Source organism: Netta rufina, assembly GCF_964035555.1.
Source record: "Netta rufina genome assembly, chromosome: 3".
In the NCBI taxonomy this organism is placed as follows: Eukaryota; Metazoa; Chordata; class Aves; order Anseriformes; family Anatidae; genus Netta; species Netta rufina.
Window position 1 is genome coordinate 90,519,185 of NC_140125.1, and position 27,008 is coordinate 90,546,192.

Genomic DNA, 27,008 nt, shown 5'->3' on the forward strand with positions numbered 1-27,008 from the left:
CTCCAATTTTTAATTTTCTTAATTGACAGTAGTTTCATCTGCCCATTCTGGCACATGTTGTAGGTTGACCATCATGATGCTAGACTACAAGCCTCCTGGTGTTTACCTTTCTCTTGATGGGGGAAAAAGTGGTGTTACTCAAGACCTGTGATTATCTGCTTGATCAGGCATCTTTGACTCCAGCAACTGTCAGGACTTCTTGGCTTTTCACCCCTTTCCTTTGGTCTTTTCATGCATACAGATTTTAGGCTCTCTCACTGTCTCTAGCCATGTGAACAAATGCAAACAAATGTCTTTCTGTGTCCAAACGTGTGCATTGTCTATGGAAAACAAGTGCTTTATCAACTGAAGAACAGGAGTCTACTTTGTAGTGCCTGTGTGTACATGTATTCCTTAAAAAGGCTCAAGTTTAAGCAATAAAACCCCTTTTAAATAATTGGTTTTATTCAGAAGGATCAACTGGGACATCTCCAGCTAGGCTTCTCCTGAGAGCGTCAGATGAACAAATCAGTGAGAAATAAAACTATCTCCTTTCTAGGACTGGCCTCTTCTCGTGAAGCTTTTAGCCTTAACACCGTGTCAGGGCCACCAGTTTTCTCAAAAATCCCTTGGTACATGTAATTCTTTCATCTGCCTCGCTGAACAGCAGACCCTGCCATTCGGCGACTGGCATCACTTAACTCACATTTTCTTAATCTCTCTACCCTGATGCTGGCATAAGCAGCAGCCTTTTCTTTGCTCTCTTGGCATCTTTGTGCTCAGCTGGCTCCTGAGATCCGCCCTCAGACCCCACCAGGACACACGTCTGCCAGCCCCCACCTCCTTCCCTTCACAAGGTTAAAACCGACCCAGCAGCCGCACCTCCCTCCCTGCTGAGTCCTGCATGGGGCAGAAGGAGCAGTCTGCACCCATTCACACTCTCCTTGACAGGGCTAATGACAGGGAACCAGAGAGTGTGAATATCTACACCAAATATTCACATGAGAGAAGTGAAGAAAAGCAGCAGTGAAGATGAAAAGCAACTGGTAAGAGAACAAGTGGGATTTAGAGAAATCTGTAAATAAGAGATTAGAACAGTTAAAGCTGTCTTTGCCAACTGCCTTCTTTGTTGTTTGTTTTCATGACAGCATTATACGAAAGAAATGGTAATAGCAAGAGCTTTGTAGACATGTTTTATTATAAGGACAAAGATAAAATTTCTCGTGTAAAGAAATTGTCTTGTCAAGTCTGTTAGTAAATTCTTACCTCATGGTTTTATACACTTAATATGCATGACTGAGGAGAAAGTCAACAGCAGAATCTGTCAGAAACTATACATTCATACTGGACTTTACTTTCTGTTTACAGGAAAATTACAGCTTTCTTGTACGTGTGTAGTTTTCTGGGGTCTTTCGTCTCAGCTACCATCCAGCAACAATCAAGTAAGGAGATAGACTTTATCTGCCTTTCCTCTTTCTGTAATTTTGACTGTCAAAAGAATTATTCTGAGCTTATTCAAAATTAAAATCCTCTCTAGCTAGCCATCACAACAGAAAGATAGAACTACCTGTGTGTGTATGTATGTATCCATGTATATATAGAGAAAGAGGGGAAAAAGTGAGAGCTATGTGTATTATTTTAAATGCACTATTAGATGTATTTTTTAAGGTAAAGATTAAAATCTGCATATAGGTGGTAGGTACATGACACAAATTCCCCCTCCTCCCTCTCCTCCCCATCTTTCAGTGCTCCTAGTTAGATATTAGTCTGCTATATATGGCAACAAACTGGTTCCACTTTATTTGCTGGGAATAAAATATAAATGGTTGGATGTCTGCCATAAGTCTCATCAAATAATATAGAATGAGGCTATTTCTAAGGTGTAACATGTCAGCTTGAATGTTCCCTTTAAGCCTATGTTGTCAGAAGGAAACCCACATTTATGGTTGAGCCCTTGCAGCACACAAGAGGCTCTCTGTAGGTTAGAAATGTATCTCCTTCCAACTTGCATTCTTCATTCTTCCCCAACCAGACTCTACTAACATTTTCCATATTGACCTGATACCGGACTTGCACAGAATTCTGAAATTATTTGAATAAATTTTTATTTTCCCTTCTTTCTTCCTTAAATTAGGGAAATCAGCTGGGTCTCCACTTCATTATGGGGCTTCTTGGCAGATAATATTCAGAAAAATTACATTTTAAAATTTGCTTTCTTCAAACAAATGTCTTCCACGTTCTTGCTTGGATCAGTAAAAAAAGTCTGTAAATCCTTCTTACCCCTACCATGTATTTCATGAATCAGATTCTCTCTGATCAGACGTGGCCCAGTGGATGGTGGGAACACCTGGAATACCAGAGAGGATGGAAGAAGTGCCAACAATTTCTCCCCTTCTCCCCTCAACAGCCTCTTTAGTTGGCATAAAGCTTGTTTAAGTTTCCTTTGGATTAGGAACACTATTGATTTGGGCAACAGGCTTTTTTTTTTTTTTTTTTTTTTTTTTTTTTTTTTTAAGTTTGCGTAAACCAGAAAAAATTCCAGACCTAAAACTCCTAACACTGCAGGTCTTCTTATGCTGGTACAATTATTCCTCCATAACTCTGCTAGAAAAGAATAACAACTCCCTCATTTAAAGGTCTAATAAATCAAATAATGACTCATTTGAAATTTGGAGCTCCCTAGAAACAGATGTTTATTTTATTTGACCTCTGGCTTTACCAAGTACACTTTACATTTATTATTTATAGTTCTATTTAATTCATAAAATTCTTACAATTGCTTCAATTAATTTTTTAAGGTGATCTCTCTGCAGACACATGGTTAACTAATTCACCCCTTTTTGCAGGACTACCAGCCATCCTGGGTGCTAGTCGGAGAACTGATCTCTGTCCAACAATTAGGATTGGCCAAGATGACTTACCAGGAAAGTATCATCTGACCTTTTCAGGAAATAGCAGCTGTTCAGAAACTCTAATATTCAAGTTATATTCAGCTCTGTCACTGCTGAAATTAAATTAAAATAAAAGTTATATTTTGGGCATATGTATTTTTTCTTGTAGGCTTTGACCTGATTTCTCAGTTCCAAATAGAAAAAGCTGCTTCCCGAGGAGTTATCCAGAGAGTGGTGGGTTCCACTGCTCTACAAGTGGCTTATAAATTGGGACCCAATGTAGACTTCAGGATCCCAACCAGGTAATTTTCTTTGCTGCTTGATTTTAAAATATAAACATTTTGCAATTTTATTATTTAAGTAATCCTCTCTGTAGTTAGATGACCTCATTTACAAAGTTTTTGAAAGGGAAAGATGAATTCAACTTCTATACATTTTTTTTTTTCATTGACACTACCAGACTAGGTTGATTCTGTAATAGCAATTTCGGGGACAGCCACGTTCCTCTACCAGTGGTATTGCTCAGGGTTCCTGCAGGTCTGCTGAAAGAAATATATTCACCTCTAGAAAGTGAGGCCAAAAGCAGAGAGGTGAAGCAAAGACAACAAGAGGACAATAATGAAAGTTTTCTTAAAACATTGAAACAAAGAGATTTTCCTTATCCTTTAAAGGCTGCAGAGACAAGAATTGAAAATTTTTGTGTTTGTTTGTTTGCTTGCTTGCTTGCTTGCTTTTTTGGATAACTGTTACGTGCATGTTCCTGGCTGATTTATGATCACTTAATCTACAAAGGATGATAGCTATTATTTAGCGTGTCACAGGCAAATTGCAACAGGAGCCACTATTTTGGAATCTAATTATGTTAGTTCTTTAGATGCCAGACCTGGTGCAGGTGAAGGAATAGAGACAGTACAACAGGGTAGAGAAGTCTTTGTCAAACTTGTGCAACCTTGCATTCTGGTCCAGCACCTGATGTCATTAAGAGTTCCTTTAATTAGCAATTGACTGGCATAGCCTTCATTGGACTACTGTTTCAGGTAGAAATAAATGGAGAGCAAAGTATTTCTGTTGTACCCCAGCTATCACTGACAAGTTTTGCTTGCTGCAGTCTTCCCTGGCTTTTGACTCTATAGCCATTAGGTTACCCAGTTTTGAGTTTAACTGGTTGGTTGCATTGGACTCGATTACTTTCCCTCACAGTGGCAAATCAAGGCTGCTAGTGCATAAAGATGAACCCAAACACAGAGAGAAAATGCGATCTTCATTTTATGAAAAAATGTAGATTCTCATATTCTCAACTTGTGCATTTTATCTCAGAAAGAGTCTGAGATATCAAAGCTATAATATTTTCAAGAAGGTTTAGATGTATTGCTGTAAATGGCTCTAGCTATATGCTTGATACACACAAATAATCTCTAATCAAGCCTATACCAGCTTTGTTAATATGCTGTGACATCTGAGCTGACTGCTGCCACTGGGCTTGTTGGCTTGGTGTGGTGCTGTATTATCAAGGATTTACCACATTCATGATGCTGACTGGCACCCTCAGTCAGCGCTGTGCCATCACACCGCAATGCTAGCTCACAGTTTACCTGAAATTTCAGTTTGTCATAGGGCCTGCCTGCCACTATTCATTCAATGTGTATTAGGAATAGTAAAATTTAGGCTGGTGTATGATCATTACACTAACCTGTATTAGTCAACATTACAGTGGCTATGGCATGGGAATGAGAGCTCAGTTAGCTGGCTGTGGCTCAGTATATTTATTCAGTCTTTGCTGTAGAACTAGCTTACACAGTAGCTGAAGGACTTAGCTTTAAAAAGTGTGCATAGTTTCCTTAAAATCTATGAAATTGCAACTTGGTCTTTTTGCTGCTTAGCTTACTTGCCAAGGTTCAGAAGTATGTCCCAGAATGAATAGAGTTTATAGAATTTAAGTAATAATTGTAATGTTTTTTAATTACAAGCTTAAAAAATATTTTACAACAAAGGAATATGCTTGCGATATGTTTTTAAGTGGGGAAAAAGGCTAGCTGCCTTTATGTGCTGGATGAAGTCTTAATCCTTTGACTTCACAAATGGGAATCCCATTGCCGGTGTCATGTCACAAGGCCCCTAAGTCAACACCTGCATGGAAAAATGAATGCCAGGGAATGTTCCAAGGCATTCATACATTAACATCTACACTGTTAAAATATTGTGCAAGACCTTGACATGGTTTTGGTCCATACTAATTAACACTCTTAAAAAAAATCCTGGGTACTGCTTGACAGTTAGCATTAGGTCATGGACCTTAGACCATGTTGTAGGTGGTCATTGTGTTTTGGAAGTAAGCAGTACTTTTAAGTAAGAACTTTCTCTTGCCAAGTGAACTTAGTATCAGAGAACAGCTCTGGGCACACTGAACTTAGTAGCACGAATGTGGACAATGAATCTACAAGCTATATCTCTTTGCCTGCAGTCTCTTCTCTGCAGAAAGAAGAGCAATGTAAAAATGTAAACTGCCTTTTGAACAGTGCTTGTTCTGGGGGGAGTTGTGTACTGGAGACCACTTTAAAAGATGACTTGAAAAACACTAAGATGGGAAATTATAAAATGAAAATAAGAAGTTTACAAAGAGTTTTCAGTAAACTTGGAATATCCAGAGAATTTCATAAGCTGATTTCCTGGTTTTTCCTTTGGCAATAATGCTTCCCTACAAAGTAATGTGCCTCAAATGCCTGGAGGTGTGGCTTTCCTACATCCAGCCACCAAAGTTGTTTGGGTGCATTTCCTTTTTGCATTACATGTAAGATACCTTACATAGTACCACTCCATTGATATTGATGATGACACTATAATGGAAAAGAAGAAAAAAAAAAAGCAACTAAGAATCTAATTAGCTCATAAGAGAAATAATTAGCTCAGACCTGGATGCTTCTGAAGAATAAAGACCAGCCGAGGGTAATGAGTCCTAGCAAATGGCTTCTGGCTAATGACTTTGGACAATTGCTTTTAAAAATGCTTAGTTAGTTAGTTAGTTTTCTACTGTTATTGCCTTTTCTTTTTTTTTTTTTTTTTTAAATGTCTGCCAGATAGTTCCTGCTAGGTCAGCTGTGATTCTGGGCTTCAGGAGGTGCAGATGCAAAAGAACCCACACCTGTGGGTATATAATACTGCATTACCATTACATTACCATGAGGTTGGTCAGAGGGATTTCAACAGACGTTTCTAGCTGATTGCACTAACATTTCTAAAATCTTCATTTAGCAAGGAGTAAGTTATCACAGTGGGAAATGGTGCCTATCTAAGAAACTAACTCTTAAAGAAACATAATAAAGCAGGTGGTTATTTTGCAGTATTCAAGCCTGTAGTTAACATTTTAAAATACTCTGTTGCTCTTAATGAATTTTGAAGACAATGACGCTATTTAGTGTTTCCACTGCCTACTCAGTCAAATCATCTTGTTTGTATTGACGCCTGCTTTGTAGGACTCAGCCTTAAAATTTTAAAGAAATATTTCTGGTAAGCACTCAAGCTATCAGAATAATAAGACTATTAGGTATTTATGAAACAGAAGGAAAAGAAAAGAGTGGTGTTTCAGAAGTTTCCTTAGACGAATTACAGAGGGGGAAAAACTGTGTACTGAAATGCATTGGCAGGACTAAAGCCAATGGGATTGCTTTTCATTACCATGGGAGTAATAGAGATGAGAATTTGTCTCTGTTTTACTTAAATTATAAATCTTACACAGTTACAGTCCCACACAGGGTACGTTTCTGGTGTTGGTCAAACAGCGTTTAGTTATGCTGATATTTTGTCGTTTGTCTAATGGCAGCAGCTCTTCTGATTTGTTATTATTATGTTTTTAAATATAAATATTCATGTTTGTGCGCTGATTTTTTACTGTTTTATAAAGTATACTGTTTATAAAGTATTTCTTATACTTTAATTTCCTTTTACCAATGTCACAGAGTCTTGCACAGCTTCTCTTCTTTGTATAACACTCGAAAAAGTTAAAGTAATTCATTTCTGTTTTAATTTCTGAGTAAGAAGGAGGATCCATATGATGGCTTTCTTTTTTCTTTTTTAACTATAGCTATTATTTCTCTGTCTCTCTGTCTCTCTCTCTCTTTTTTTTTTTTTTTCCCCATTCTTTCATTTATTTTTCCCAGTAGGTCAGATGAGGTGAGAATCTGTGCAATATTTTCAGCAGTGTTACTGTGAGAGTAAAACTTATCTGTGCAGAGAAGGAATGCAAGTCTCTCTTCAGAGGATTAGTAATGCTGCTTTTAGCTGTAAGGCTTGGCGTGTCAGATCCCCCAGAGCCACTGAACTTAACAGAAAGTGGAAAGTCACATGGAATTTAGTTTAAAAATTACCTAAAAATAAAAAAATAATACCTTTGATAGGATAGTAGTAAAAACAGCTGTTGTGCAAGAACATACAGTGAGATTCAGCAAATGAAAAAATAAATGGCTTGGGTGAGCTAAGGTTTTAGGAGTAGAGGAGACTGAAATACTTGTTTAAGAGACATTATAGAAGGATGCAGAGGTCCATAAGGGATGTGCTGACTGGATCAGGAGCTTAGCAAAGTTTAATGTGCATCAGAAAGGGGTTAAGGAGTGTGTTTGCAGAGCAGGAATATATATATATAAATATGTTGCATAAGCTAGAAGCCTAACAAAAGGAAGGACTGTGGACAGCAGTAAACACTGGAAAGTGCTCAGAATATGAGGAAAGGTAAAGTGTCCACACATCACTGGCATTTGCTTTTAAGATGGCAAGATACAAACCAAAACACAACACAACAAGCTAGACAAAATCCCACCAAACAAAGCCAGCTGGGACAGACAACTGCATCTGCAGTCACCAGCAAAATGAGTCACAGCAAAGCGCAGACAACTTAAAGATGCTGGCAAGGAGCCCCCTCTCCCACCCACCTGCGTATATCTCTGCGCCTTGTGCAAGGAGATAATCTTCCAGCCAAGTGTTCCCGTTCCTCATGCAGCAGCTTTCCCTGCAGCTGAAGTACATATCAGACCCCAGGCTCACGGGGAAGGAGCAGGGACGCTAGCAGTTCGGGTGGTTTATTATTAAGGTGAAGCTGCTGCTGCTGCCAGGCTTTCCCAGTCCTTCTGAAATCTTGGTGAGACTGTGCCGTCGCCTGCTGGAATACGATTGTACTACAGCTTTGGACACATTACTACTAAGAAATGTGAAGTACGCTCTTACCAACTCAGTAATCATCAAGGATACAGAATAAGAACTATTTTTTTTTCGTTTTTTCCCCTTTTTTAATCTCAGCCTAAGGTTGGAGGTTCACTAATGGCTAAATTCCTGCTGACATAGGATTGATCCGCCACACAAAAATAATCTTTGTTCAAAATGTCTACTTGCCTAAGGAGTTATTTTAATGAATGCTCATGACAAAAAAGCCCTGCATGTCTCCATACTTAAGAATTTTAGTCAAATACATTTTGTGTGTGTGTGTGAAATTCTTAAATGTGGATATGTGGCAAACAATGTGTCAATGTCAACTCAATTTTGGCACTGTGATCTTACCATCTATAGAATATGAAAAGGCATCTTTTAAAAATATTCTACCAGTTTCACTGACACATTTGAGCTAAAAAATGGCATCTCTATTTGAAACAGTGATACAGCTAGTAGTATGTGTTTGTGTTATAGGAGTACAAAACAATGAAACATGTAATAAGTCGCAGATCTTCCCCTGCTACTTGTAGCCTCATGGTTCAGTGCCACAGGACACAATGCATTTTTAATGTAGGTTCTCACTGTGTGCATGATTGTCGGTGAATGATCTGTTGTATGATTACTGCTGAAGTGATAGCTAATGCATTAACAAAGTGGTTATTATCAGACTGAACAAGAAAACGCCTTTACTAAATACATTCTTATGTCTTCAAAAATAAAAACAGTTTTACACTATTTACCTAACCAATTGAAAGTCACACTAAGTTGATTTTGTAAGTCTAATATTAGAAACAGCATGATTGTAGGATAGACTTTCTAAATGTAAAGTACTAGCCTGCTGTTGCTTGATCCATTACACTTCAAAAAGGTTATCATAAATACTTCACAATGAAGGAAGAAGAACCCACATTTCTGAACCAGTTTATTTTGCCATCAGTTACACCAATTACTCAAAAAGGTATGTCATTTTGGGACTCTACAGGTAGAAGATAAAAAGAATGATAAAAGAATGTTTAAAATATGGTTCCACTGAGGAACTGATTTTTATTACTCTGCTGTGGTATGTGGAGGTTTTCAGAAGAAATACAACAAATTTACTCTATTTTGATCCTACACAGTGCAATATATTCCAATGGATTGCCTGATGAGTATTCCTTTCTTACTACTTTTCGGATGAGTGGACCCACACTTCAGAAATACTGGACTATTTGGCAGATTCAGGATTCTTCAGGAAAAGAACAAGTTGGAGTGAATCTTAATGGTCCAATGAAAAGTGTCGAGTTTTCTTATAAAGGAGTGGATGGAACTCTCCAAACTGCATCATTTTTACATTTGCCTTTCTTGTTCGATTCCCAATGGCACAAGCTCATGATAAGTGTGGAAACAAGCAGCGTCACACTTTTCATTGACTGTATTAAAATAGAAACCCTAAACATAAAACCAAAAGGGAAAATCAGTGTTGATGGCTTCGCTGTGCTTGGAAAGCTTAAAAATAATCCTCAGATTTCAGTTCCGGTAAGTATCAAAGCCTTAAATTACTACAAAAAATGTTTTACAAGATCTTTACACTTAATCTTTTTCATGGAATGCATCTTCATATATTTCCTGAAAACATAAAAGGCAGCACTTGGCAGGTAAGTACTATGATTTTCAAATTTTGCATATATAGATATCCTGTGGAAGGTAAGGGATCACCCAGGTTATGTCTAAATTTCAATAGTAAAATGTTTTAGACACCCACGCTTCTGTCACTGGATTCTGCTGTCTGGATATATCAGCTGCTAGTTTCCTTGTTTGCATCATATGTTGAGCTTGATCTAGAAGGAAACCTCAGGACATGGGCTTCGGGACTGTACTCACACCAAAGAGAGCAAGAATTGGGACCTTTCACTCCTATGTGTGAACCAACCATCAGCAAAAGATAATTAGTTCTGTCTCTGTCAGAATAAATATTTTAAATAGTTAATACAAAGGGAATATCTTCTGCAAGAGATTGACGGGAGTCCTTATTTACTCAACTCTGATGTTCACACAAGAAGTAAGAGAACCATGTTTACACTGGTGCTAAATCAGAGATTTATCTTCACTATCTTATACCTCAGGAAACTCTTCCAGCCATTGTGTTACCTGGTATGATCCTGTTGACAGAATTGTTTTCTCTTTAATTGGCTTGATTTTTATTTTTTTTTTCCAAAAAGACTGACCCAGAGTAGACAGCTAATTCTTAAAGAGGGTTCTTGTTAATGGGCACCATAGGATGCATAAGCATACTTCCTATCCTATATCCTGGAAGTATAATATCAGAGTCCAGGTCCAATCCAAGTGAAGGGCCTAGCAGAGATGAGACATAAAGCCCACTCAGCTCCACAATACTTCTCCTGGCTACCTCAGGACATCCCATCCCCATATCCTGACTTCTGCAAATCCTTTTCTTAGATATTAACTTTCCTTGTGCATTGTACTAGATACCTAAACTCACTGTAGAGTGTTCCTTTACTCTGTGTAGCAACACTAGGCAATGAAATTCTATTTTATATCCTGTTAGAGGATTTAATGCTAAAAATATCCTCTTCGTGCTACTATATTTTGGGGAGAGTTGTTTTGATGGAGAAAATAACATTGGGGCTGACCTACAGAAAATATTGAATGCTTTTGTGACCTTCTACCAAGAAAAATGAATCTGAAAAACCCCAGGGATTTTATTATTTGGTTATCTGATTTAGTTTCCAAGATGAGTGATTAATATAAAACACAGAGAAAGAGACATACCTATAACTTCTGACAGAAAACAATTTGTAGCTGTCACATCTGCATTTTACCTTTTAGACATCTGTGAAAGTGTTTTTCTCAGGCACTGTTTTTTCAGCTAATGAGTCATACTGCACTTTATGCTGAATAATAGGAGAATTTTTTCCCATGGTAGCAATAAATGACATTTAAAACTTTGGAACGGATTTTTCTGTATTCACTTTGTAGATTAAAAGGAAATAGTTTCAAAATACTGTTGAAAAAATGCAGAAGACAACTGCAAAATTCCATACATTTTCCTGTTCCTTTCCCAAGGATCCTCTGTAAGTGCCTTAAAAACGTATAAAATGAATAGTAAGGTATAGGGCATTCATTTTAAAATGACTTGGATGGCAAAAAGAGAATTACATGCTTAACATATTGTAACCATTTCTCATACTACTACATTGCAGATTTGCAGCAGCTTTGAAGTAAAATGCATGAAGTGAGATAATGTTGCATTACCTATATCTCATATTATCTGCCAAAATTGAATGAACTTCAAAGGCCAAATGTCTCAAGAAAAGTATCCTCTCATACTTTGTCACTTCTGTATGTGTAGGCAACACTATTGCACCAAATAGAAATCAGATTTACTTGAAAAATGGTGAGAGAAAGCTGCCACAGATATCTGAAAGTGGCTGCCTAGGTAAGTTGCTCTAGATGTGGGTTGGGAAATGTCAGTAGGTGAAAAGTTACACCAATTCTGTTGAGAACAAAAACTGATCTTTGAAAATTTCATTTCAGTAATGCTGAAGTTGATACTGTTAGGATTAGCTGCATGTTTTGCTGACTGTTCTGAGGGATATGAGTAGATGAATGGATGGATGGGATGATGAAAAGTTTACATATTCTAGGCATGACCCTAGGATGAAAAAAATTCCACCCTAACACCACATCCTTCTTTGGAAAGATATCTAGATTAAATGTACAGAAGGATGTAGGCATTATGGATTATAGCTTCCAGTATGCAGTGCTACAGTAAACCATGCCCTCAAGCTAGACACACAGACATGCCTTTAAAAACAAGGAGGGTTTCTGTTGCGTGCTGAAGTAATGATTGGAAGTGGCAGCCTACAGACTAGGAAAGAGATGTAGTATTAAGGTGACATTGGCAAGAACTTGGATTTCTACCCATTCTTCATTGGTGCTCTGGCTGACACTTATTAAGGCAGCCCTGCAGAGAAGGAATTGGGGATACCGGTGGATGAAAAGCTTGTCATGAGCCAGCAGTGCACACTTGTGGCCCAGAAAGCCAACTGCATCCCGGGCTGCATCAAAAGAAGCAGGGCAGCAGCTGGAGGGAGGTGATTATCCCCCTCTGCTCTGCTCTCGTGAGACCCTGCCTGGAGTGCTGCATTCAGCTCTGGGGTCCCCAGCACAAGAAGGACATGGACCTATTAGAGTGAGTCCAGAGGAGGGCCACAAAGATGATCAAAGGGCTGGAGCACCTCTCCTATGAAGAAAGGTTGAAAGAGCTGGGACTGTTCAGCCTGGAGAAGAAAAGGCTCTGGGGAGACCTCATTGCAGCCTTTCAATATATATGTAAGGGGGCTTGTAAGAAAGACAGAGACTTATTATTTTTTTAATTATTTTTATTTTTTTAACCAGGGCCTGTAGTGGCAGTACAAGGGGCAATGGTTTCAGACTGAAAGAGGGTAGCCTTATATTGGACATTTAGGAAGGCATTTTCATGATGATGGTGGTAAGGCCCTGGCACAGGTTGCCCAGAGAAGCTGTGGATGCCCCATCCCTGGAGGTGTTTAAGGCCAGGTTGGATGGGGCTTTGGGCAACTTGGTCTGGTGGAAAGTGTACCTGCCTATGACAGAGGAGTTGAACTAAATAATCTTTAATGGACCCTTCCAACCCAAGCCATTCTGTGATTCAATGGTTTTGGCTAAGATTAAAGAAGTTGGAAAAAGCACCAGAAGAAAATTAGAATTTTATCCTCCTTCCTCTTCAGCCATGTTTTTTTTTGTCTGTTTGTTTTGCATTCCCATGTTTTGCAGAGACTTTTTTTTTTTTTTTTTTTTTTTCCAGTGATGCAGACAAACAAGGAGCAGTGAATAGGTTGGGCTCCTCAGACATTTTGTGAGGGAAGAGTGTCCAGTATTAACTTCTGTCTCATCTATGTTTAAGCACTTACACCATTAGGCACTGGTATGAAGCTCCTTGAGGTTGGAAGAATGTTAAGTATGGGTCACACTGCTTCAAGGATGAAAAGACAAAATGTTATTTTTCACTTATAATTCACCATTTATTATGCAAAATGTTTGTTTACCCCTTTAAAATGTTTATGGAAATATTCAAACATATTTAGTGCATTTTTGGGGAAAAATAAAATCTTTTACATAAGGTAGGCCTTAAAACAGGAATATGTTCCACATTTTTTGCCAAAAAGCACTGGAACAAACTGCCAAGGAAGGAAAAATGTAAGCATCACGTTAAATTTTTAAACCAAGTCTGGACATCAAAAAATATACTTTAATTCAGACAGTGCTGTGGGCTTGACATAAGACTCACTAGATAGAAATGGCTTGTTCATGGCCTGTACTCTGAAGTCAAAACTGTCAATGGTGTTGGTCCAGCCTGATACTATAAACACATAGATTTAGGGAAGCCATATGCTCTGGCATTACAATAAAGAATCACAGGATGATGGACTAGAAACTTTAAAATGTGTTTTTATACTGCACAAGTTTGTGTTTTGGCCCGTGTGTTTGGTTTCTCTTAAAATAGAGTAAATAAATCTATGGTTAGGTACGTCCTAGGCTTATCCTATAACTTGCTTGACTATATTTAGTTTAAACATCTCAACACTCTTGGTTATTTAATATGTCCCATGCACAATTTCTAATTTATTTCCAAGCATTGTTAAAGTATATGACTTCCAGTGTTAACAATTTTTAAAGGACATAAGTTACGTTTCCTGGTTTTCTTCTTTTTATTTATTTATTTATTTATTCAGTATTCCATGAGTGCTCTATTTATCTTGCAGAATAGGTCAACTTCTTACAGGTGCACTATAATACATGTCATTTTAAAAGAGATTCTTTATGGCTTGTTGTTACTGTGATTGCCTCAGAGTAATGGAGTTCCGTTAGAAACTGGCTTGCCTTTGAGTCTTTACAAAGATTTATCCCAGGATTTCTGGAATGTTTTATAGAGGGCAAATTTTTATACGGGTTTACAGCTGCATTTTATCTTTTCTTAGATAAAAAAGAAAATAGTTCTTTTTATCTAAAAGTAATTCAAATAATCGACTATAAACTCTAAGCAATACAAGATGTATCATCAGCTCAAAACTGAAAAAGAACTTACCTCCTGAATCCCATGTTTGTTAAGAAAAGGTAAGGGCATTCATTTCCTACTGCTCAAATATTAACTGCTGTGAGATGGTGTAAATTACCTCAGTTTCTGTGATTTCAAAGGCACTACCCTGATTTTCTCATAATTGTCACTAAACAGTTGGCTAGAAGTGATCCTACATCATTATTTCATCTACATTTAATGCTGTTGAACTAGTTCAGTGCAGTTACCTAACTTACAGCATGTAAGAGGAAACTGCTTATCAATATTTGTTGAACAAGGATTAATTTACACTGTTGCACAGATTATATCCATGTATTGTAAAAAAAAAAAAAAATCATCTTTTTTTTCACTCTGTGAAATCTCTCAGGATAAGATATGTTTACATAGATGTCACTTATTCCTGGTCACTTAACAAATGTGAAAAACAGTTGATAGCAGACTTCCCTTGGAACAAACAGATATCACCAATGAAAAACAGCAAAACCTCCACCTGAAAATCAATTAGCTGAACTGTAATTCCCACAAAGTGCTGTTTTTCCTTGAATCATCCCTGATGCAGCAGTAACCCAGCGGGACACAGGTAGCCAGCTTGTCCAGAAGGCAGCTGTAGACACGCTCTGATTTACCCCCAGAGGAGCATCACAATTTCTCTTAAAGCCTATGGTACTGTTAAATGCTTCACTGTGGACTTATGCTGCTATACTGAAAGTAGTACTCTAGATATTTCGGTCTTACTAAATTTACTAAACTTCATATCTAAAGCACTGATAAGACAACTGAATTGCATAGCTCTCCTACTGAGATGTGCAAAACTTGGGGCATTTATGGGCATTTCCATCAAACTTAAGAGGACAAAACAGTGAACTGATGGACATAACTAATCCAATTATATCTGTGTTAATAATTTAAAATGAAACTGAAATCCTGTGGGAATTTTGGAAAATGGATGTCAAGGATATTGACCTATGGGTCATAACCACCTATGGGTCTTAAAAGATTAAATTTTAATAACTCTGCTTTATTACTACCCTTGGTTTATCCAAGGTTAATTTCTGTGAACATTGTGCTTATATTTAATCCTTAATAACACCTTGTACTGATTTTATAGAACATCTACTCCAGCCATCTTCAAAATGGTGGCATCCTTTAGATTCTAAAAAAGCCCAAAGCAAAATAATTAGCAAGAAACCATGGTTAAAGATAAATAAATAAATTAGTGCTGCCTGACTATGCAACTGTGAACTAAGATATGTCAAATTAAAACTGCATGTTCAAAATATTACAACTGCTTTCACATTCACATTGTGGCACAGTGTTTTGTAAAGAATGCTAAGTATTTTATTCTGCATGTGATGCCTGCCTCTTTTATTAAGACTTATTTCTGTTTGTTTATTAATCTCATGAGAGTTTTGCTAAATGCTTACTGTTCAAACCCCTTCTTGAACAAAACAAAGTGATCAGTTTTCTCTTTGGCCATTCAAGAATGTTGGAAGAAAGCATGTGAGACATTAAAAGGATCTCCTGGCTCAGCAAGTTAAGTTCCTACTGTAGCAAGTAATCCCATTTTACAATCTCATTAACAATTTTTCTGTTTTGATATTGACTTTGTACAAAGTTGAAAAACTTGGTTCAAACTTAAAAACGTAGATGCATCTGCTAGTAGTATTCTCTTGAGACTTGGATGTTAGCACTTAGAGAGTCATTCATCAAAGCCTAGGCCAGCCCAGTAATTAGCATCTCACAGCTTTCTTACCTTAGTGCGGAAGCCAAAAAAAATCTGAAGACAACCCTCCTGCCACACACACACACACACACACACACAAAGAGGCAACAATTATCTATATATAAAAAAGGCAAAACAAAACAATGTAGTGATGCAGGTATTGGCTGCTGGTAGTATGTTTTAAAAGTTATTTTTCAGAGTGTTTGCAAATTTTGTAGCACTTTATAAGTTGCAAATACAGCTCAGGACTATTGATTTCAGTTACAGTTGTTACTGATCAGCCTTCTTGCATAACCTATACCCAGATACTTCAGTTCAAGCTACTAACCTTTCCTCCCGTAATGCAGATTGCTGTCTAATTGGGCTATTTTGATTAAAATAAAAATTAAAATTAACACTATATAAGAATTACGAGGCAAAATCAGGAGTACAATCCACAGTGGCATGTCTGCCTTTGTCACAAAAACATCCTTTCTTTTTCTATCATACTTTGCCATATTCACTTCCAATCTTCCAGTTTCAGCTGTGTATGAACCATTTCCACAGCCGTGCTCCTTTGGTCTGGTAATTGAGGCAAAAGTTCTGAGGAAAGAAGTGTGGAATCACAGATTCAGATTATGTGCAGAGGATGCATTTACAGGCAACCTTAATTCTAGTATTTCCTGGCTACTGAATGGATTACATTTTATTTTTAGCATTATTAAATAATACTCAATATCATTTTACTTTAACATTAAACAGATACAATGGAAAATAAAACATTGTCACTTAGAACCATACCCACCCCATTTAAATCAGAAGCAGATTATTATTTAAATCAGAAATAGATTATAAGCACTGCTTTAGAGGCATTGTGGACCTCTCTGCCTATGCAAATGAGCTCCCAGGGTGAATAATGCAGACTCAGGATTTAATGGTATGGTATGAAGTAAATTATCATCTGGGGGTCATTTGGTCCCATTTTTATGCCTTTTTATGAATCATTGTATTGCTGCCTATTAGTAAGAAATTATAGTATACGTTCAATTCTTTTATATGTCTATTATGAAGGATTGGGAAGGGTTTTAAAATGAGAACTGGGTAAAGGAGATGAGGAATTGACTGACAGATAGTGGTGTCAGATAACACTGCAGGTAAAAGAAACTACTGCCTCTGTGCTGTTCGCAGCACTCTGGAAACTGGAATGGCTGTGCTAAATAGAACAGCAGAGATGTGATACCAAGGAGTTCAGGAGTGGCAACAGAGAAGTAGTGAAGGTGAAAGGAATAACAAAAATATACTTGTGGACATGTGGGTGTCTTGCAGAGATCTTAAAGGACTTCAGACTCAAAGCCTTTTTCAGCTACAGCAGTCAGCATGCAGCTAAGTCAATGTAAGGAAGGTGTCAGGAGAGGAAAGCGTCTCAGTGACAGTCTGCTTTCTGCTTTAGTCACAGGCTGGGATTGAAGAGAGCAAAGAGATATCTTAGAGCAGCGCAGGAGGCAGCCAGGAAACACTAAGACATTATGTTGTGGGAGAGGTGGTGGGAAGCTGCTTTAGCTCTATAGAATAAGAAGAAAGATTGAGAGAAGCAGAAAAATAAGAAATGGAAGCCCCTGGCTGCTCCCACTTTTATTTCAGTTTCTCAGAAAAACAAATCACAGTCTTTTCTATACCAGGACTCTATGTTGCAACAAGAAAAAAAATATCTTTATTTTCCCCCAGGTAAATCACTCATTAGTGGCTCATAAACCAAGCTGGTACTATATACGATAGAAAGTGAAAACAATCCTAGACTTTAAAACTTGAAAATAATAACTATGCACAGTGTAATATGCTTTTGGTACTTAAAATTCCACTTGATGCATTATAAATCAGATGATAACACCTCTGAAGATGTGTATGTGAGTTATTTGATAACTATTAGCAGAAGATTTGTATTCTTTTATTTACGTATGCTCATTAAGTGAGACTTGGTGGCAGTTTCTGAGAAGAGGCTATCTTAATCCTGGGTCATTTTCCAATGCCAAATGAAAACTCAAAGAAGATGTGAAATTTCACAGATATATATAACTTAATTGCAGAGTGTTGCTACTGTACATACAATCCAGTTTTCTGAACCACTCACACTTGAACCATCTGTTTCTGTCCTCAGACCTCTCACACTCCTTATAGACATAACCATCCAGTCAGAGAAAATCTTTTGGGGACTGTGTGTCCTTTAATAAAACCACCACTATAGCATAATATGAGATAAATGCCTGAGCTCATAGGAACATCTTTAAAAATAAATGATGGATCTCACCTCTCTTTAAATCCTTCTGCAGGTTTATGCCTCCTCTATAAAATGTCTTCAGATTTCGGGGCTGGAGGCATGCAGGGAGGTGATCTGCTCTGGAATAAGCTCCAGAGGCTGAGCCCGACCACTCCAGTGGCTCGTGCTGAATTGCATCTCTGTGCCCTTACACCCACACCTTTTATTGTTAATACCTGCCTTTCAAAACATACCATTAGCTGAACAGTGCTCATCCTATTAAAACCTTTTCAAGTGTGTTCCCCCAGACTGATTTAATGTTGTTTTGTCTTCCCCACCAGTTTGACATCCAGTGGATGGTGATTCACTGCGACCCCCTGCGACCCCAGCGAGAAGGCTGTGGCGAGCTCCCAGCCCGGGTGAGCGGCGTTCCCAACCTGGCACTGCCGAGCCAGGCTGCCACCAAGTCCATCCAGCCCTCATGAGCCTCTTTTTTTCCCGTCTGTGTCCAGAGATGTCTATTTTCACCATACCTGTGTGAAATTTGGTGCCTTTAGAAACCCAGCCCCCCATGAGCAGCAGCCTCATTTTAACTCTTCCATGCCTTCCTTTCTTTTCTTCCTCACTTGCCACTCGTGCCAGAGACTTTTGAAAGCTGTGTCTTGCAGCGAGGGGAGATTTTTGCCATCTCCTTGCAGACTCCTGGGCAGCCTTAGGGAGGGAAAAACTTGGTAGGGGGTGAGGGAAGGTGCCCAAAGCAACAGCAAGCAGGGCAAAGGGTTAAAGGCGCTGCTGTCATTCAATCCTCTCCTTCCCAGCCTTCAGCTCTCCTCCAATCCCCACGACCCCCCTCTCCCAGGCATTTAATAAGCAGCCGTGAGGGGTGCCTGCAGCTGGGCTCACCTTTTGGCTGTGGGGACACGTTTGGGGTTTTGGTGCCTTGTGGCACCCAAGCAGGGTGCTTCCTACCATGGCCTGGGCTGTGCCAGGCCCCCTGTCTCAGGGGCTCTTTCTGCAGATTATATGCCTCTGCCTGGCTCAAGTAAGTTTCCTCTGACTTTGTCCCTTTTTTTCTCCCTTGCAGATAAGCCAGACGGTGATTGAGGTAAGTGGGAGGGAAGGGATGGTGTTGTGCGCTAAGGGAAGGGGTCTGAGTGAAGGGAGGCTGAAGGCTGCTCTCTGTCATGCCCAGGCACTGACCCACTGAAGGGCTTTTGACCCTTTTCTCCTCCACCTACAAATACCACGGGCTGGGTTATTTCTGGAAAGATTGGTGTGGGGAGGAAAGGCGGCCGGAGCAGCAGTGCAGTGGGGAGTAGGGCCCCAGGCTGGCTTCCTGCTCACAGAGAGCCTTTGTGGGGGCTGGAGCTGGCTGTGAGGAGAACAGAGACCCCCATTATAGGGACGGAGGCCCATAAAAGCCTTTCTCAGCTTCCACACACAGGCAGTGCCTCCCACCTCTCCCCTGGGAGCCTGGTGCTTGCAGGAGCCTCTGTGGATGCTAATGTAATCCTGCAGAAACAGGGGGAGCTGCTGAACCTGCTGTGAAGTACAGAAAGGGCTGGCTTAAACTTTCTTCTTTAGCACAAACTCTCGGGAAGACTGTCTGCTTTTTGCTCTCTGAGTAATTAGAATATCTCAGTGAGTTTCAGTGCTTGGTTTGCAGAGTTCACTGTTTCTTTTTTTTTCCTGCTGCCCTACCATCAGCACACAGCTGGGTCAGGGAATCAAGCTGCTGTTGCCTTGCCCCAGACCTGTGAAGGATCACGGGGTGCAGGGGTGGACAGGCTCAGGGAGGGGGTTTAACACCTCATCCCCCTTCGTCCTGTGAGGGGACTATTGCTGGCCATCACCACGAAAGCTAAGATGGGAAAGGGCCTGTGGGTCCTGACACGGACCCCCACTGCTGCTGATACCCCCTGACTAACCCAAAGAAGCCCCTCTCATTGTGCTGGTCCCCCCTGACTGGCTCTCACAGGTTTACCAGGATCTAATTGCTCCTCTTTTTATTTCTTGTCAGAGAGGTCTCCCTGGTCCACCAGGCCCCCCAGGTCCGCCAGGGCCACCAGGAGTTCCCGGTATTGATGGCATTGATGTAAGTATTTCCCGTGACGTGCCTAGGAAATAGGTGATACCTCGAGCTGTACCTGCATTGTCCTCACTGCCAGCACTTGACCCCAAGGAATTTGAATTTGTCTAGAAATCTACACTGGAACTGACAGGTCTCATTTTTTTAGCAAATGGGAATGGAGAGAGGGGAAGAGGTAGCCTTTCAGATTCTCTCTGATATAAAAATTATGGGATTTATTTTATGTAATTATGGTCATATGATGTGATTATTTGCCTTAAATAGGGTGTAAGGATTTTATAGTTCTTATCTGAAAGGGAATTACCTAGTATCATTCTTAATAGAGCCTGCTAAGGATTTGTGGCATTATTCATGATAGCAGCTACTATATATTTTCCTTCAATTCCTGTCAGAACTTTGAGTGATTATTCTTGTTAGTCTATAATAGAGATCATGTGGGTTTATATTCATTCTTTACAAAGAGAATCAGTATGGGATTATTCCCAATAATCTGCACATCAGGGTTTCTCATTAGGGACCATGAAAGGTCCCTGTAAGTTTAATACCTTTCCTCTTGTTTCTTGTTAGGGAGAGAGAGGTCCTAATGGCCCCCCAGGTCCACCGGTAAGTGATTTCAGCTACTTTGCATTTGCTTCTCAAGAAGAGACGTAAAAAGTTTTGTTTCTGCTTCTGTAGATGAAATACGCATAACTCTCCTTTTAATTTCTGAAGGGTCCGGATGGGGATGCAGGCAAGGCTGGATCCCCTGGCCTGCCTGGAGAGCCAGGAGCTGATGTGAGTATGCTTGACTTTCTGGATTTTTTTTTTTTTTTTAATTTAAGAAAAATACTTGGTTTTAATCTATTTCTGTAGGAGCATGACCTTCTTTTGAGGTCTCTGGCTTCCTCACAGCTGCCAGCTAAGTGCCAGCAGCATGCGTGGGGGAGAAGGACTTTTCTCCAAGCCAAAATGTGCTCTCTTGAAGGAACACAACTCTGTGTCCCGCCTACCAGGGGGAGAAGAAGCCAAGGAACAGTGTTGGGTGCTGCCACCCTACTGAGGAAAGGGCCCTGGTCAGTGCTGCTGCAGGCAGGAGGCTGTGCTGCAGGCTTGGGTGAAACAGCACGGTGCCCTCCTTCTCCTGCCCCAGAGAAACAATGAGAGCAAGGGAACTCAGTGATGGACAAGTAGGGGAGTCTCTGTAGCAGCACACCTTTCTAGACCTGTGGGGGAAGCAGCCACCTCTGGAAGCAGTCTCAGGTCAGCACCCTGCTCCCTTGGGAGATGCAGAGCAGGGCAACGAGGGCAAGGGGAGGATCCAGTCCCTGGCCAGGGCAGCTCCAGAGGCAGCACAGGGCACGGAGGTGAGACCTGCTCCTGCACATGGGGCAACTGACATGGGGCAGCCGGCACGGAACACCTGTGGCCCTTCCCTCAATGGTCACCACCGGGTGGCCATAGGCCATTGGCACTCAGTGCCAGAGGGGAGCGCACAGGGTGTGGTTTCTGTAATTTTAGGGCTCATTTGTCTGCAATTCCCTAAAACAGAGAAAATGGGAAAGAATAAAACAACATTTCGATTGATATTAAAGCGAATGGTTATCTATTTTTTAACAAATTGAAGCATAAATTGGAACATCTCAGTTTCTGAGGAGAAACTGATTTTCATGTAGCTGTTCTGGAAAAAATCTAATGTATCTATCTTTCTCTGTGGAAAATAACAGGAGAATAAAGGTTCAAGATTCACCTAATGCTGATGGTCTGTTAGTTGTATCCATTGAATATGTTAGTGGCAATAAAAACACCTCTGTTAAGCAAGACTTACATTGTTACTTAGATTGTATGCCAGGGTGCAGGCAAACTGACATGTAACTTACATACAATGCTTACACAATTTCAGACAAAAAATAAAGATTATATAGAAGTATAGATTTTATAGATCTATACTACAGTGTAGCATAGATAATAGCATATTAGTATATTATGTAATATTACAGTTGATATAAATTGAAACACCTCATATTTGTTGAAGATTACAACACTGCAGCTAAGTTTTTAATTTATTATTATTATTTTTGGAAAAGGTGCTAACTGGACATGAACCTGAAACAGTCTTTGGTTAGACTTCAAATTTCAAGACTAAGTGGAAATGGGCTTGCCAATGCTCCCATTATTTTCAGTACTTCAAATTTTTTTTTTTTTTTTTTTTGAGAGAGAGAGAGAGAAATACAGGGCCACAACCCAATTTACATGTCAAAAACCCATAAGCAAATTTTCAAAGATGATTGTCTCTTAAAATTTTCACATTAGTTGTGATTTTCTTTTCCTAGCCGGGATTCATGGTAACACAACCAAGAGAAACAGAACTTGTAAAACCCACCTTAGCTTTTAATATTTATTTGCACTTCCATGTTCCCTCATATTAGTGGATGAATGAAACTAATACTGAAATAGCGTATTCTGAAATGTTAAGCCTTTTTTTTTTTCTATTATTTTCAGTTGAAGATAAAACATGGGAGCTCATTGTATTCCTGCTGTGCATTCAACTTTTAATTGGGTTTTAAATTTATTAATTCTTTCTTCCATTTTTAATTGGTGAGGCAGTTCTGACTTAAATTCTTGTTTTTCTTTCACAAACTATTTCAGTGTCAGGTTTAATAGACCGAGTAAAGATATTGTACAGTAATTGCCTGTAATGGTCATATAAGCTCTAGAAAGAAAATTATCGGAGAAAACATCCCTTTGGGTGAACAAAGAATCGCTGGATGTGCACCAAAAAGAAAAGTATTGGACAAACATAAAAGCAAGGCTTTTCTTAAAGATTTCTGGAAATTTCTTGGCCACATAAGCTGATTAAAATGTTGGAAACAAAAGAAAGCAGAAGAACTCCAAATGAATTTGCAGTTATAATATCATGATGACTTTTTAATTTTAGCCAGATAAACAAGTACAGTTCAAAGACTAACTTCAAATCCAGCCTGGCATCTTTGTTGACTTTTTGTTCAGAGTGGTTAATATAAGCCTGTTCTGGTTTATGTAGACAAGGCAGTCTCTGTAACCTCTTTTTCCCAAGAGGTGAATGTTTGTGATTCAGTTATGCCTGATTGCCTTATGTGGCTATCAGAAAGTTGGAGTGTCGTTTCCCTCAGGACTGAATTACAGGGAATGGTGACTAATGGTGTAAACTAATGTGATCTTTAGAGTGAGGGCATGGCAGATGCTGCCACAGTGAAGCGGTGAGCCTGAGGAAGAAGAGCTGAAAAATAGATGTCAGTCCTTCATTAATGGCTGACAAGAAGTAGAGGAAAAACTTTATTTGGGGTGACCTCTGATACCAATACTGAACTGTACTGATGCTTTCTTCCTCATGAATTATTGTTTCAGCATGTTAATCATGAAAAAAGGGGAAAAGATAAACAGAAGTATATATATGAAGTATATATAGCATATACGATACACAGAAATATATATGGTTTAGGAAATGCATTTGCATCACTTTATGACTGGTGCTGGTTTGTCTCTGTTCTCCGGTCTAACTCTTTCCATAATCAGCCAAGGTCCTAACTAGTCTATACAGCTGTCCTGCAGGTGTACAGTGCGAGCCCTCTGACTCCAAGTGATTGTAACTTCTTACTTTTGAATTGGACACATCAATTAAAAGCATGAAGAATATTTTATTTTAGGGTAGTCAAGACTGATTTTCATTAAGTCGTTGCCTCCTGATTCACAGAATCCTTAAGGTTGGAAAAGACCTACAAGATCATCTGGTCCATCCATCCCCCTACCACCACTGTCACCCACTAAACCATGTCCCTAAGCACCACATCCAGCCTTTCCTTGAACACCCCCAGGGATGGTGACTCCACCACCTTCCTGGGCAACCTGTTCCAATGACTAACTGCTCTTTCTGAGAAGAAATGTCTCCTCATTTCCAACCTGAACCTCCCCTGGTGCAATTTAAAGCCATTGCCTCTAGTTCTATCATTAGTTATCTGTGAGAAGAGGCTGACCCCCAGCTCCCCACACCTTCCTTTCAGGTGGTTGTAGAGCGAAATAAGGTCTCCCCTAAGCCTCCTCTCTGAAGTTACAACTCAACCAAAATGTCTAATGAAGTTATTCAGAATCTCAATATGTGTGTCTCTATAAATTGGTTTTACTAATATATACTTCTTAAAGAGAGTCTGACAATTCATTTTAATTTCTAGTGAAGTGCATATGCGTAGAAAGGGCAGAAAAAGGACTTCTACAAAACCAGTCTTCCTTGAGTAATTTCAGATACCTGCTTACCCTTTTGAGAGCTTTGATGCTTCTTCCAGTTTGTAATTATGAACAATTTATTTGAAATGGAAAGCACGGATGGTTGTTGTTTTTAACATAATCAACAAACTAAATTCATCAATCTTCCATCAGGACAAAATATGATCATTTGAGTTTGCATAATAAGTTAATTGAAATTTAACAAGAATTTTTGGAAGACATATATCACAAGCACTGATATTGGCCACCAGAAGCTAGTACTTTGAATTTGGTTAGTGTTTAAATGTAAATTAATATTGAATCTTAGTTCTATTTCTATATGTAAATAGGCATTTGAATTGGAAGTCTGCTGCAGTTACTCAGCTTCATTATGCTATGGTTTAGAATGTTTCCTGTTGTGATTAAGAAAAGCTCAAGTAGCCTTTAAATTAACATTTTATCCATACTTTCAAAGGGATTCACAGGCCCTGATGGATCACAAGGACCCACAGGACCAAAAGGACAGAAGGTAAGAACAAAATTATATGTGAAATTATGGGACAGGCATTTTATCAGGATTTTGTTTGTATCTATGCAACTAATGAAATGCTGCAGCCTTTCCTACAATATTAAAATATCTGTAGAACTTGGTCCCATTAGTTCCTTATCTCATACTACAAAGCAACTTCCATTCCCTCTGTCAGCAGTAAGGGAATGGTGATGTTACATTGGTAACATTAAGACTGAGCATCATAAATAGTGGCAAAGCTCTTCACCTCTTGTTGAATTGTAATCATTTCATAATTGTATGCAGTGGGAACAAGAACAGTGAAACTTAACTTCACCAGCAATCAGACAAATGAAATATACATCAGAAGTCAGAGTAACTAGTGTGTTTGATTCTTTTCTGAGGGGAAAAAAAAAACGAGGGTGTATCCTTTTAATATTGAGAGTCTCCTTTATGTTATGTCTCACTGAAACCACTGTAGCATTAAGTGAATAATACTTGCAGAACATGTCCACTAAATAATACCCTCCAAAAGACGAGAGCTGTACGTTGCATACAAAACTTTGTGCTAATGTCTCTGCAAAACTCCATTTTTTCAAGGGTGAGCCAGGACTGCCAGGTGCTCGTGGACTTCCGGTAAGCCATACATTTACTATACGAGGAGGCTTTTTAGACCTTCACTATCAGTATGAGGGATTCTGATCGTAAACTATATCTGAGGTTTCAAAGAACTCACAGGATAATGAAGTAGCATGTTGAGGAACCTTTTTTTCCATTGTATCAGAATGTGCAGATATTATCAAAGAGGATACATTTGGTTTGTATGCTAGAGAAAAGAAAAGCCTGTCTGTGATGTGGTCACAAGTTTTGGAAGCATAGATACTGTTGGTTTCCATCCACTTGTGAAAGTGCTGTAGAAACAAGATAGCCCACGTTTTATTGGGATAAATTAGTCTATGTACAGTCATTCCTGTTTCAGCTCTTCACCATATGTTTAATTAGTTTTACTCAAGTGCAAATGCTGTATATGACTTTCTGTACTGTTCTGTATGCAAAAAAGATGAAAAATGAGAGAGGACATGCAAAGAATACTGGGCAGGTTGACATGCAGATGGATTTAACATTGATTTTTGGGGGCTGTAAAGAGTTGTGAATTCTAGGAATTTTACAGGTTTAGAGAAGCAAATGCTAGTTGGTATGTAGAAACTTAGGTTATACAGGAAACCAGAAAAACCTCAAGGAAAATGAGTACGGGAAGAACATTAGTGGTATAGAATTGTAATAGGTCTATATATAATTAAAACTTAATTAAGATCTAGATTCCTTTTACAGAAATTGTTGGAATTACATAAAAGAAGCATTTTTTTCCAGCACAGCTCTTCTTTTCATGAAATTCTTTATTTTTGACCGTATCTTTATTTTTGACCCTAACCCATTAACTTTTATTAAATTTATATTACAAAATCATTTTGATATTTGTCCATGGAGGAAATTGCAATGTTGTTCCTGAAGAGGTTACCTTATAGATGTGTTCAGACTTAAGATGAATCATCCTGTGTGGACATTTGCATTTGATTTTCATGAATGCTATTTCTTGCCTGAAAATATGGAGCCAGATTTAAATAGGTAATACCTTTATAATGGCTAGGTTATCTGTAGACTCAACAGATAAGCTAAATTTAGTCACAGAAAGTAGCAAAACTGAGGTACATGTAGATTCTGGGTAGACTGAATGGCTTGAGGGTTGTTTTTTTTTTTTTTTTTCTTTTTTTTCTTTTTTTTTTTTTTTTCCCTCTCACATGTTGAGGAAACTATTTCTGTGTCATTTGCAATATTTTTTAAAATAAGTAGCTGGAAAGAAGAAACAGGTTAACTCTCTCACATTTGTTACTCAGATGATATGGAAAAAAATATACATAAAAATGACTACTAGGTAAGAGAAAAAGTGGGGAATTATAAAGTGAATTAATGAATTAGAGGTTAAATACTGTAGTAAAAATCTGCTTGACTTGATTAAAAATTACTTGGGGAAAATATGCATTATTTTATCTTATCATAAACAGACCAATGAGAG

General features: G+C 38.8%; 1 protein-coding gene across 1 annotated transcript in view; it reads left to right on the forward strand.

The window, feature by feature from the left end:
• Nucleotides 1–1,011: 1,011 nt before the first annotated feature.
• The window catches only part of COL9A1 (collagen type IX alpha 1 chain), a gene marked incomplete at both ends in the record, with an annotated part of 64,553 nt that continues 38,556 nt past the window's right edge, over nucleotides 1,012–27,008 (forward strand). Inside the window, 12 exons of the mRNA XM_084284332.1 lie at nucleotides 1,012–1,025; nucleotides 1,348–1,421; nucleotides 2,826–2,903; nucleotides 3,040–3,172; nucleotides 9,185–9,581; nucleotides 18,464–18,541; nucleotides 19,207–19,227; nucleotides 20,143–20,217; nucleotides 20,779–20,814; nucleotides 20,923–20,985; nucleotides 24,902–24,955; nucleotides 25,535–25,570. Of these exons, the coding sequence (XP_084140458.1) occupies nucleotides 1,012–1,025; nucleotides 1,348–1,421; nucleotides 2,826–2,903; nucleotides 3,040–3,172; nucleotides 9,185–9,581; nucleotides 18,464–18,541; nucleotides 19,207–19,227; nucleotides 20,143–20,217; nucleotides 20,779–20,814; nucleotides 20,923–20,985; nucleotides 24,902–24,955; nucleotides 25,535–25,570 (1,059 nt within the window). The remainder of the gene's footprint in view (nucleotides 1,026–1,347; nucleotides 1,422–2,825; nucleotides 2,904–3,039; nucleotides 3,173–9,184; nucleotides 9,582–18,463; nucleotides 18,542–19,206; nucleotides 19,228–20,142; nucleotides 20,218–20,778; nucleotides 20,815–20,922; nucleotides 20,986–24,901; nucleotides 24,956–25,534; nucleotides 25,571–27,008) is intronic.